This window comes from Callospermophilus lateralis, chromosome 1 (assembly GCF_048772815.1).
Source record: "Callospermophilus lateralis isolate mCalLat2 chromosome 1, mCalLat2.hap1, whole genome shotgun sequence".
Taxonomy (NCBI): Eukaryota; Metazoa; Chordata; class Mammalia; order Rodentia; family Sciuridae; genus Callospermophilus; species Callospermophilus lateralis.
In genome coordinates this window covers 121,864,072-121,877,470 of record NC_135305.1, presented here as the reverse complement: position 1 = coordinate 121,877,470, position 13,399 = coordinate 121,864,072, and the positions used below count along the sequence as shown (strand labels likewise).

Here is a 13,399-nt window from a genome sequence, read left to right as displayed (position 1 = left end):
ACAATGCCTTGAGCAGTGACAGCATGTATGGCGTATAAGACTTCCTCACAAGTTCTTTTAACATTCTTCCCATATAAAAGAGTGGAAATCTCTTTCCTTTTAATTCAAGCCAGCCTTAGTGACTCCTAAGGAACAGAATGGGCATATGGCAGAACTAACCCTGTGTGACTTTAAAGCTAAGTTAGAAAAAGGCAATTCAGGGCTGGGGGTGTTGCTCAGTAGTAGAGTTCTTGCCTAGTGTGCATGAGGCCCTCAAGTGGATCCCTAGCACCATAAGAGAGAAATTTTTTTTTTAAAGCAATGCAGCATCTGTCTGGCCCTCTCTGGACACTCATCCTTAGAATCCAAATCTTAGATACATCAAGAGGCCACGTGTGCCAGCTGCAATGGCACACTCTTGTAATCCCAGTGATTTGGGAGGCTGAGGCAGAAGGATCGCAAGTTCAAAGTCAGCCTCAGTAAAAAGTGAGGCATTAAGCAACTCAGTGAGACTCTCTCTCTAAATAAAATACAAAATATGGCTGTGAATGTGGCTCAGGGTCGAGTGCCCCTGAGTTCAATCCCTGGTACAAAAAAAAAAAAAAAAAAAAAGAGGCCACGTTTAAGTGTTCCCAATAAAGCTCCAGAGGTCCCAGCTGACAGGTACTTTCAACTATCAAACATAAGTGATCCTACCCCACAGCCTTTAAGCTACCCCAGCTGATGTCAAATGCATCCAAGCTGGTACTAACCCAATTTACAGATTTGGAAGCAAAATTTAAGCCTCTGAGTTTTGGGGTGGTTTGTTACACAGCAAGAGGTAACCAGATCCGTTTTGGTCTTTATTGGTGATGAGAATCAGACTCGGGGCCTTGCTCTACCACTGAAGTATATCCCCAGCCCTCAGTTTAAAATTTTAGCCCTAATTCCTTCTACAAGCCTGAAAAATAAATCCTACTGTCCTTTTCCTACAAATGAGGATACTGATATCTAGAGTGGTGAAATGTCAAGTGGCAGAATCAGGACTTGATAGCTTCAAGAACAGCCCTTTTGATTTGGCTTAGATCCCCTATACACCATAATAACAAAGTTATTAGTCCTATTTCTCCCAACTTTAAAAATCCAAATTCCAAGGGAAGCTTGGTTTTTGGTATCGTTTTTGTTTTGTTTGTTTGGTGATGTTGGATATGGAACCCAGGGCCTTATACATGGAGGCAAGTGCTCTTCTACTAAGCTATACCCCCAGCCCAGCCACCTTGTTTTTTAAATTTTATTATTATCATTATTTATTTTGCAATACTAGGAATTGAACTCAGGTGCTTCACCATTGAGCTACATTTCCAGCCATTTTTTATTTCGAGACAAGGTATTGCTAAATTGCTGAATCTGGTCTATATCCCAAGATCCTCCTGCCTCAGCTTTCTCAGTTGATGGGGTTACAGACCACTGCACCACATTGGTTTTTATTTTATGTACTTGGGATTGAACCCAGGAGCACTTTACCACTGAACTACATTTCCAGTCCTTTTTGAGACAGAAACAGGGCCTCCCAGGTGAGATTACAGGAGTCCACACAGCACTCAGCAGAATTTTTTTGATTTAATATCAGATAGAACCTTAAGGTGGTTAATCACTGAGCTACTCCCTAGCCCTTATTAATCTTAGAGACAGGGTCTCACTAAGTTGCTGAGGCTGGCTTTGAATTTATGATCTTCCCCTGCCTCAGCCTTCTCCCAAACCACTGGAATTACAGGCTTTGAGCCATCACACCCAGTTGGAACTCAGATTTTTAAAATTAAAAAATCACCTCTGAGGGGCTGAGGGATGTAGCTCAATGATAAAACACTTGCCTAGAATGCACAAGGCCCTAGGTTCAATCCCCATATCACAAAAAACAAAAACAACTGTTCGTTTACAGTGTGTCTATATAGACTCCATCAAAACAAACCCCGAAAAGTTTTTGTTTTCTCCCCACAAAAAGACCTAGAAGCTTTGTGGAGGTTGTAGAAGGATTTTTGTCCACCTTGGCATATTTGACAACTGCCCTGTGAGTGGTCATCTTTGCAGTTTTCGGGTAAGAAAAGACAATTTATCCTTAGTTTTGGTTAACTTTCCACAGCCTGAAGAGGGATTCAAAAATCAAGCCATAATTGCAAACATTGCTTTTCTGCCTCTTGCCTGCATAGAAAAAAAAATAGTTAAATAAAATTTTAAAACACGGGTTTTATTCAGTTTTACCGACGAAAAGAAAATCGTTATCGTTTTGTCCGTTGCCAAAGCACACAGGAAACTTAGTGACCTCTCACTGCCGAAGTCCCTCATTTCACTAACGAAGTAAACAATGTTCAAATAAAATAGACCTCTTGAAAAAGCAGGCTTCGCTGGCCTTTAAATTTAAAAAAAAAAAAAAAACTATGTTTCCTCCATGCCCATGTATTTCACACCAATTCTGGGCAGTTCAACCGGGCAAAAACAGTGGCTTGCGATATTCTGGCAGGCAAGGCTCACAGGTAACCTCCTTCTCAGCGCAACAGTTCTTCCCACTGCTCACATACGTGAATTTCTGTGCCTACTTGTCAGCTCGAGTTTCTGCACTATGAGCTAAGCGCTTGACTTTCGCCATTTCATTTCCCCTTCCCGGATAGGTTAAGGAAAGAATCAGATTATGGGCGGGAAATAACATGTCAACCAATTTGTGAGTCGCCTGTACCTGCATCAAAGGTATAAGTTGGCTTATAAATGCAGGAAACCGTATTCTTGCCTATTCCTATTATTGATAGGGACCACTTTAGAAAGAGCGAAACTCAAGATCATACGGCTAATTAAAAAAAAAAAAAAAAAAAAGGCGGAATTTCCCTAACTCGGGTTCCCACTACTGAAACCCCAGTAGTAAGTCAAGCTGCAGACCCAAGCACACCTCGCCACCACCTTCCCAGCAGAGCACGGTAGCCCAGGGTCTCGGGCCGCCCGCTCCGCCTCCACATCACGCGTGGGAACGAAGCTCCCTCTTAGGGACTGCCCAACGCGACCGCCTGCGCGCAAGGGGGCCAGCTTCCACTATCTCTGTCTCTATCTTTGTCCTACCGCAGTCGCCGTCTCCTTCCAGCAGCTGCCTCCCTGCCTCCAGGCTCGCGCATAGACCAGCTCCCAGGGAGGGTGCTGAAATGTTTCATTTTTCGGCCCGGCACCTCAGCAGCCACCTCACATCCGGTCGCGCGGCGGTGAAGGCGGTGCTGGGCCCGGGTGCGTGGAGGGAGTTATAAAGGGGGAGGGGGCGGAAGGAGGGGCGGAGGGCCGGGCCGCAGTTACGGCGGCTGACGAGAGACAGCCCGAGCGGGGTTGGGGGTGGGGGGGGGGCGCCGAGAGCGAAGGCCTTAGGGAGCAGTGCTGGGACCGGCGCGGGCAGAGTAGAGGGGAGGGAAGCGGCGGCCGGAGGAAAGGCCGCCAGAGCGGCGGAGGCACTGAGTAAGGGTCAAGCGGCGGGGTCCCAGGCGTCGCACGCCACGGCCTACGGTGAGAGACGGGGCGCGGGCGCGCTGCTCCTGGGGTCGCGTGCGGGAGCGCGGGCACTGGTGCGCGCGCGGGGGGGGCTGGGCAGGGATTTAGGCCCGCGGGGTGGCCGGCGGGCAGCGGGCGGGCTGGCGGGGCCCGAGCCGCCGGGCCGGGCCGGGGCGGAGGGCGGCGGGCTTGCGCCAGCTACAGCTCAAAGCGCCCGGGCCAGGGGATTTGGCCTCCCGGGCCCCTCTGGCCCGCTTTTCCTGAGTAAGTATGGTCCCCGCCCTTACTCCGAAGAAGGCCGCTGGGCCAGGGCCTGCGCGAGGGGTGGGGGGTTGGCCTGGGGAAGCCGAGTTTCTGAGCTGAACCTAGCGCTCGCCCTTTCCCAGCCACGGGCGCCACTGACACGGCCACAGGTGCAGCCGGCTGGGCGAGGGGCGCTTGGGCTGGGTTCTCAGCCCTTGACCTCGAATAACAAGGGGCAGCTGGTGCCGTCCATTGGCAAGTTGACAGGCTCTTTACAACACCCTGACTTTTTAAAAGCCTCATCCAGTGTACCGTCCCGACTCCGGGAAACTTCCCCTCCACTCAGTGATGGTTCCTATGGGCGGCCGCGAATCTTGGTTTCTTTTTGTATTAAAGCTGCTTAAAGGTTGTATCCTGAGTTGGGAACCTTCCACTTCTGCTTTCCTTACTCTTATTGGTATTTAGAATACTTCACTAGGAGAGATAACTAAGTTCCAGTGGTTCCTTTTCAAGTTTGGTTCCACTTTTATATCATAACTTTTGGATTTTTTTTTTGATAACTATTTTAAGAGATCTCTTTTGAAAGTATTAGTTTCTTAAGCAGCAGCTAAAATTTCTGAAAATTTACTGTTTTCTGTGACGAATTTGTGTTGATTTATTCTCCAGGTGTAAAAAATTGTAGACAAAGGAGCCATGGATAGGAGAAGTGTGGGTGAAGCAGAAAATGGAGATACTTTCCTTGACCTGAAGAAGCTGCCGGCCTCCAAATCCCCTCATCGCTATACAAAAGTAGGCTTTGTTACTAATGAAATAGTGTTTCTTTATGGGTGGGGAGGTCAGTAACATTGTGTAGGTATTTTGTTGACTACCTAAAGTGGTAGTCTGGTTGACTCATTTCATGGACTAAATAATAACTAAATTTAGTAAAACATTGCTTTGAACATTTTTCTGGAAATTTGAATACCAAAAGTTTGCTTTCAAGTACCTTTCCCCTTTTTTTTTTTTTTAATTGTCAGTGTACCTTTATTTGTGGTGCTGAGAGTCGAACCCATTGCTTCACAGTAGCTAGGCAAGCGCTCTACCACTAAGCCACAATCCCAGCCCCTTCTAAATAGCTTTTAAGTGAAGGAAATATTGTTTTGGATCCTGTACGAATATATATGTTGGCACCCAAGTTCTATAACAACTGTGTAATTGATGTTACTGATTTACTTGTTGAGGGTGAGGATTCCAGCTTTGGATGCCTCACAAAATCAGTATTCTCTGTATTGATGTTTCCTTGAGAGGCAAACTACCTACCTGTATGAATGATGTGGCCAAGGTAACTGAATTTTTTTCTGTTTTTTTTTTTTTTTTTTTTTTAACTTCCTGTTACAAATTAGATATGGACTCACAAAAATAAGGCTTCGAATATATTTTCATTACCTTAGAATTTGTAGTAATTTTGAACTGCCCATCTGGATATCTTCTTGAGAGGGGCTCCTCAGGAATCACTCTATGGTCATGTATTTATTAGCGATTCTGCAAAGATCAATATCTTGTTTGCTACGGTATGTTTTTGAAGAGGTGACAAGATTCATTGAGCTGTATAGTACATTTCTGGGTACTTGAAATGGTCTGGGCTGGAGTGTATAAAATGTGCTTAAAGAAAGCAATTGGGAGTACTGATGAGAGAGGTTATGTTCTAGATGGGCCCATGTCTTAGTGTATACCCAGTACTATACTGGTTTATTATCCCTGATTTCCCAGGATGCTGATCAAGTCAGGCCATATTTATGTACTGGTGCTACTATTACCTATTTGATAAAGTGTCAGATAGTGTGAAGATAGTGTGAAGTTTTCAACATTTAGAACTGAACCTTTATGCCAGGCACGGTGGCATATGCCTGTAATCCCAGAGGATTGGGATGCTGAGGCAGGAGGATCACGAGTTCAAAGACAGCCTCAGCAACTTAGTAAGGCCCTAAACTCAGTGAGACCCTGTCTCTAAATTTAAAAAAAAAAAAAAAAAAAAAAATTCTTTTTTTTTTTTTTTTTTTAAAGGTTTGGGGATGTGGCTCAGTGGTTAAGTGCCTCTGGGTTCAATCCCCAGTACAAAAACATACTGAATCCTTCTGGGGTGCAGATGAGTATTTGGGTATGAAAGGGTTATTGGTTAGTTGCTAGTATTTTGTTTGTTTATGGTTTTTTGTTTTTCAGGACTGGGGTTTAAACCCAGATTACCACTGAGCCATATTCCCAGCCCTTATATTTTATTTTGAGATAGGGTCTCTAAGTTGCTGAAACTGGCCTGGAACTTTGCAGTCCTCCTACCTCAGTCTCCCTAATCACACTAGGATCACAAGCTTGTACCACCATACCTAACTGTGATTAATTGCTGTTTTTGCACAATCTGTTTTGGCATGAAAGAATGTGAACTGATGGGAAGCTTTTCAGTTCTGCATTCATATTTAGTCTTACCAAATGTAAATGTTCTCAAATTTGAGTTCTTGAGTAGTGTTCCACAACTTGAAGTCACTGCCTAAAATGTTGACAGGTGAATTCTGAGTAAGATAAGCTTATCGGGCAGGGGCTATAGCTCAGTGGTAGAGCGCTTGCCTAGCATGCGTGAGGCACTGAGTTCAATCCTCAGCACCACATAAAAATAAACAAATAAAATAAAGGCATTCTGTCCATCTACAACTACCCAAAAAAAAAATTTTTTTTAAAAAGCTTCAAATGGAGGTAAACTGAGTCAGACTGCTTACAAGCTTATGATTCCTAATCAGAACTTTTTAAATTAAGGTTTTTGCATGTAGCGGTAGGGATTGAACCCAGGACTTCCAGCATGCAGGCAAGCATTCTACAACTGAGCTATCTTCCCAGCCCTGTTTGAATTAAAGTTTTAACTGGTATTCTACTTGGAGAGTCCCAGCAAAGAGACTTTTGAATCACTCTCACACTTTGAGAGTGGGTGGCATGTGTATTTCATCATTGTGTATTTCCTTCTTTATGCTTAAGTCACTTTTAGGAAGATCTTATTGGTCTCTTTTAGGGTAATCCTTGAATTTGTTAGCAGTAAAGATTAAGAAGCTTGCCAGGCATAGTGGCACATGCCGGTAATCCCAGTGACCCTGGAGGCTGAGGCAGGAGGATTGCAAGTTTGAGGTCAGCATCAGCAACATAGTGAGGCCCTATCTCAAAATTACAAAATAAAAAGAACAAAAATAAGTGGAAAGAGAGCTCAGTGGTAAAGTTGCCCCTGGGATCAGTTCCCTGTGTGTGTGTGTGTGTGTGTATACAAAATATATATGAAATATATATATAAAGATTCAGAAGCTTGTTATAGTCAATTTTTTTTGTAATCCAACCTCAGAATTCTTAAGTATGCCTTACAGAACTGGTTTAATGAAGCATTTTCTATAACTGGAATAATACATACTGAGATCAAATTATTGGAGTACATAAAGCATTTAGTGAAGTTCCTGCCACTTCATGTTCACAGGATAGAAGGTCTAGAAGCTGAAAAGGGAAACTCATCAATGATTTTTATAGGTGATACTCTGTGGAAACTGGTAAATATAGGGTGTTTCCTTACAAGAGCAGAAAAATACATAGGCTAGATGATAGGGCTCCTTAACCTTTCACCTGTCTTAGTTTAATGTTCAGCAGCTTTTTGGGATAATATTGTCTGTTGTTGAGAATTCAAACTCCCCATGCCCCAAATGAAGGTAGAAGAGTGCAGATGTTTGGTAGGTGCTTTCTAGGGTAAACATAACAGTTTCTCTTTGTGTTAGGACATCCTTTGATCCAGCTTGCTTCTCACATGTTATGAGCTCAGGGATCATATTATAAGTCTATAAACCTTAATAAAGTTAATTCTGCATGGTCCAGAAGATTTGGCTTTTTAAGCAGCTCCCAGGAGGGAGCTCACTCATAGTAATAAGACTTTAGTCTTTCTTGGAAAACTTGATAAATGTGTTGGTGTTGTCAGGCAACTGAGATATTCACTCCTCAGGGTTCAGATGGTATCTCTTGTGCTTCCAAGAATATCTCAGGAACTCAAGTTAGAGTCACACTGGGTGCTTTCACATCTATCCATAAGCCTCAGTGACAGTTAACTGGAATGGTTATAAGTGAGTTTATCATATGCATCTGTTTCCTTATGATTTTGAGCCATTAATTAATTTTTGGTACAGGGGATTGAACCTTAAGGGCACTTTCCACTGAGCTACATCCCAGTCCTTTTTTTATTTGTTCTTGAGAGACGGAGAATGTCTCACTAAATTACTAAGTTGCTTAAGCCTCAACTTTGCAATCCTCATGCCTCAGCCTAGCCATTAATTTATAAACTCGGGTCTATTTTGCTAGGCTAGATTCCTAAGACCAAAAGCTATCTGTTGGTAGTATTTACATTCGTGTTTTTAAAGTGATTGTATTATATTGAAGGATTTGTGGAGGTTATAGAGTCGAGTCTCATCTGAAAGTTGTAGATGAAAAATGGTTTAGACAGTGATTATCAAAATGTGGCCCTCAAAGTGCAATCGTTGCTAATTAAAAACTTTTCTCAAAATGCAGACACCAACCAACATTAGTATCATCTAGTAATTTGCTACAAATAAAAATCTCAAGTCCCTTTTCTGTTGTATTAAGCCAGAAACTCTAGGGTTTAGATCTCAGCTGTGAGCGTTTAATAAGCCCTTCAGGGGATCCTGATTCGAGTTTGCAAATCATTGATTTAGGAAACAGACGGCAGTGTTGCTTATATTAGTGGAAAAATCAGGGGGAATCATTCAGCTTTTACTTACCTCATCAGAATCTCTCATTTACCAGTTTTTAAAGTGTATTACCATCTGATCTATTAGTGATGCCATCTTCTACTTGAAATACAAAATAGAAATGTTTTAGACTGTCCCATTATTCATATTCATGTTTTTCTTAAAGTGAACAGGCTAATCTTAGATCAGAGTGTACATTGTATTGTTCCTCCTTTGCTCCTCCTGTATTTTGCTACCAGCTCCTTATTAAATGTTATCATCTGCCACTTGGACAGGGAACAAAAGCAGAGGATGCTCAAAAAATTCAGCTTATACCAGTGTTGAGCATGCATGTTAAATTTACTAGCTAAAAAGCATGAGTTTTTTGAGTTTTAACTTAATGTGGGTTCTTTATTACCTTGACTAGTTATAAATGGGCACCATTTTAATTCTCAGTATATGCACAGTCTTCAAAGGAGGCCAACCTAGTTTGTGGCTGGCTGGCCAGTTGCTCATTGCTGTGGTTACAGCCACATCTATATCTGTGCTTTAAAGCCATTAAGAAAATAGATGAGCAACTGAAGTGGATATATTTGAGCAATCCTCATAGCTTCCATGGAGAGAATCAGTATAAGACTTGAAATTTAACCTCTGAGAAAAGAATAAAACTTAATTTCAGGTAGAGACAGTAATTACGTAGGCAGTTTTTTCTATACAAAGATTTTGTTTGATAACTTCATGCATATCTTCCGTAAACTGAGTTGAGTACTAGCCTCGAACAGGTGGCTTTTGAGTGATATATTTAGCTAAAAATTTCTTAAGCTAGTATAAAATGCCTGTTTATTTAAAGAAAGACAGAATTATGGTATAAAAGATCATTATATAATCTTAATTTGTCAGCTGTCCAGAAAACCTAGCTAGCCTGGCACAGTGGAACATGTCTGTAATCCCAGCCATTCAAGAGACTGATGCAGGAGTATTCAAGTTTGAGGCCAGCCTCAGCAACTAAGTGAGACCCTGTCTAAGAATTAAAAGGTCTGGGGATGTAGCTCAGTGGTAAAGCCCTGCTGGATTCAATCTCCAGTACCAAAAACTTTGTGAAAAGTTCTCAGACTGGCTGGCAAGACTGTAGATGGCTTTTTTTTTTTTTTTTCCTTTTGTTGGTTCTGGGGATTGAACCAAAGGGTGTTCTACCACTCTGCTACATCCTCAGCCTTTTAAATTTTAAGACAGGTTCTCAATAAATTGCTGAGGCTGTCCTCAAACTATGATCCTTCTGCCTCAGCCTCATGAGTAATTGGGATTACATATGTGTATCATCACATCCAACTAAGACCATAGATATGATAACTTTCTCTAATTATTCTTGAAAAGTTGGGATTCGGGGACCTTGCCCCCATGAATGTCCTTTCCTACTTGCTTATCATGGTGGACACTTCTAGCCAGATAAGAAGCCAGTCATTGTACAATTAGATCCTTTAACATAAAAATTTATGGTGGGACCTTTAAGAGAAGGCTGGATTAGAAGCAACCTGCCTGAGAATGTGGCTTTTTGACTTACGGTTCCCAGTAGTCCACTGGACAGTGGCAAGGCCAGCACTAAGTGGCTGAGCTGTGGGAAAGGGTGGTATACCTTCCCTTACTCCTTTGAGAGCATTGAGAGAGGATAAGGAGAGGTTGAGTCCCACTCTTGGATTAGGATCTCCACTCTACCATTTTTCATTCTGTGGCCTTCAGCCAAATATTTAATGTCTCTAAATTTCATCCTTTTGCTCTGTAAAATGAAAATAGAGTAAGACCTATCTTGTAGGACTTTATGGAGAATACTGGAGAAAATGCATGCCAAGTGCTTAGAAAAGTGCCTGACACAGTAAATGCTAACTGCTTATGATCTGTTCATTTCTAGGTCACTTCTAGATGCTTTGGCCATTAACAATGAAATTGTTTGTTTTTTAAACACCTATCTTAATTATAAAATATTGATTTTTAAAAAATTTTCTTGTGAATTGAAATCAGTTCACAGAGGTAGAGTTCACCTTTTGTTCTCTTCTATAAATGTGACTCAGGTAAAATTCTTCTATAATGACAGAATGCGTAGTGGGAGTAGATACTAAAAGATGTACCTCCTTTAGCTACAAACTTTAGATCAAGATGCTTGTTTTCTAAGTGTCATTGGTAAACCATTCCATTTTAATATGGAACCAGAAAGCCCTAAAAGATTTACATATTTAGGTTTCCTTTAGTATTTTCTGCCTGTTTACTTATTATTTTATTTTGTTTATATCACTTTTTAAAGCCAAGGTTTATTTTTATTGCATTGGCCAGATAAGTGAAAAATACATGAACCAAAAAGAAAAAAATGCTTTCCTATTTTTTCCATTCCCATTTTCTTAATTTCATATAAATTCTTCCATTAGAAGAAAATTATATCAAATCAGTCACTGATAGATGCTTGGGTGAATCCAGGTGTAAGACTTATTTGCCAACATTGTGTGATCTGATATGAATCCCAACCTCCTATAATAACTAAATGGTGCCCTTTTATTTATTTATTTATTTATTTATTTTTTATTTTTTCTTTGAATTTTAATATTTTATTTTTTAGTTATCGGCGGACATAACATCTTTGTATGTGGTGCTGAGGATAGAACCCAGGTCGCACGCATGCCAGTCGAGCGCGCTACCACTTGAGCCACATCCCCAGCCCCAAATGGTGCCCTTTTAGCAACTAGCTTCATGAATGGGAGATGATGGAATGAATTCCCCACACCCCATGTGTGGTTGTTCACTATTGCCCTGACTATTAATGCTGTTGTGATCTATTTTTAAAGCTTTCTAATCTCCCCTTCCTTCAGTACTTGGAATAGTAAGACCTCACAGATAGTAGGCAGGTGCTCTACCACTGAGCTACACTACCAGCCCTTTTTATTTTTTGAGATAGGATCTCACTAAGTTGCTGAGGCTGGCTTCAAACTTGTGATCATCCTGCCCCAGTCTCCCAAGTCACTAGGATTATAGATGTGTGCCATTGGGCCTAGCTTAAAACTTTCTAATCTTTTGAGAAAGTTACTCTATAGAATTACGTGTTTGGTCAGTTCAGCAACCATCTGCAAGCCTAATGGGCCAGGACCAACACTAGTGGGCATGTGGAGGGTAAGAACAATGAGAGGTGGTCAAAGATGGACCTCAACCTAATTGCTACTGTCAGAACAGTCACCCTCTTTAGGAAGAGCTTAGGTTACTTCTAGAGTACTTTGGCCATTAACAATGAAATAGTTTGTTTCTTAAACACCTATCTTAATTATAAAATATTGAATTTTTAAATTTTCTTATGTATTGAAATCAGTTCACAAAGGTAGAGTTCACCTTTTGTCCTCTTCTATAAATGTGACTTGGGTAAAATTCTTTTATTTATTTATTTATTTATTATTTTTTTTAGTTGTAATTGGACACAATACCTTCATTTATTTATATGTGGTGCTAAGGATCGAACCCAGGGAGGGCTTCACTCGTTCTAGGCAAGCACTCTACCTCTGAGCCACAACCCCAGCCTGGTAAAATTCTTCTATAATTTCAGAATGCATAGTTGCTTCTGCATAGGATCCTGCAGAAAGAAATTGCTTAGGATCTTAACTATTGTTGTTTTGGACTTACATTCAGATTAATTTGCTTTCTGCTTTAATGATGACCACCAAAAGTGGGTGCCCACATTGGTAATTCACAAATAGATTGGAGAAGCTTCACAGTTACTCTTTAAGGAAGATTGCTGCAACTAAGAAAATGTGTTCATACTTCCTTGGGTATGTGACACTTGGGCAAGTAACAGATTGTTCTTGCCTGATCAAGTTTTAGTAACTTGTGCAAAAACTGAGGTCTCAGCTGGGTATTGACTCTTTTTTTGCCCAGGTGATAATTTTAATGAAATTGCCCATTATCAGTAAGTTCCCATGGATTCTTACAAAAGGGTAAACTCACATTCTCTCATGAAATATTCATGAGAAGGGAGCACTCCTAGTTAAGAGTGGGCATTTTCCAAGTATTTTGCCTTTAGCCACAGTTGAGAGTTTTCTTCGAAAATATCCCCAAAAGGTCTGTTTCTCCAGAAATTACTGATGTGAAGAGCTTTTAATGAGATAGCAGTTGAAGAACACTTCTCTAAGAGACTGGAAGAGCCATAAGGGCAAGGATAAGAATCATCTGCTGATGCTGGGCACTGAGCCTGGAAGAGTTCTGTAGACAGTGAAGAAAAGAACAATTGCAATAACTTAACCCGTGGTTTCTTTCCTCACTGTTTGAGGGATTCTCTCAGGCATTTTAAAGGGGGATGCTATCTTTTATACATTTTTAGGACCTTTTGGAATGTAACACATTTGGCTTTCTAAACCCAGCAAGGAGGCGCCCTCTCTTGGACCTTGGGCCACATTTTGAGAAAAATGCTCAATTCAAAGCTTTTTTTCTTCTTTTTTTTTTTTTTTTTTTCCTTTATGGTGCTGGGAATTCAATCTAGGGCCTTAGGCATGTCATGTGAGTACTCTACCACTAAGCTACACTATTGGCCTCAACTCAAAGTAGTAATTTTTTTTTTTTATACTAGGTTTTTAACCATGGGTGCTTTGCTGCTGAGCCACAACACCAGTCTTTTCATTTTATTTTATTTTATTTTATTTTATTTTATTTTATTTTGAGGAAGGGTCTCTCTAAGTTACTTAGGACCTGGCTCAGTTGCTGAGCTGGGCTTGAATTTGCTATTCTCCTTCCTTAACCTCCCAAGTTTCTGGGCTCACAGGCAGCACCACTGCATCTGTCATTAAAATATTTCTTTATCTTGACCAGCAGGACCAAAATTTGGCCCTGCTAAATGTTTTGTGGGTGTGTTAAAATGTTAATCTTTTCCGGTTGATTTTTTTTTTAATATTTATTTTTTAGTTTCAGGTGGATACAAT

At 41.1% G+C, this 13,399-nt stretch overlaps 1 protein-coding gene across 3 annotated transcripts in view; it reads left to right on the top strand.

The window, feature by feature from the left end:
- Positions 1–3,353: 3,353 nt before the first annotated feature.
- Positions 3,354–13,399, top strand: part of Eif4enif1 (eukaryotic translation initiation factor 4E nuclear import factor 1) — a 48,953-nt gene continuing 38,907 nt past the window's right edge. For 2 of the 3 annotated variants that reach the window (XM_076865656.2, XM_076865637.2), the window contains exons 1-2: positions 3,354–3,492; positions 4,387–4,509. In XM_076865656.2, coding sequence (XP_076721771.1) covers positions 4,414–4,509 — 96 coding nt within the window. In that variant the 5' untranslated portion in view covers positions 3,354–3,492; positions 4,387–4,413. Of the gene's footprint in view, positions 3,493–3,623; positions 3,742–4,386; positions 4,510–13,399 lie in introns of those variants that run through there. The other variant, XM_076865647.2, reaches the window with a different exon arrangement.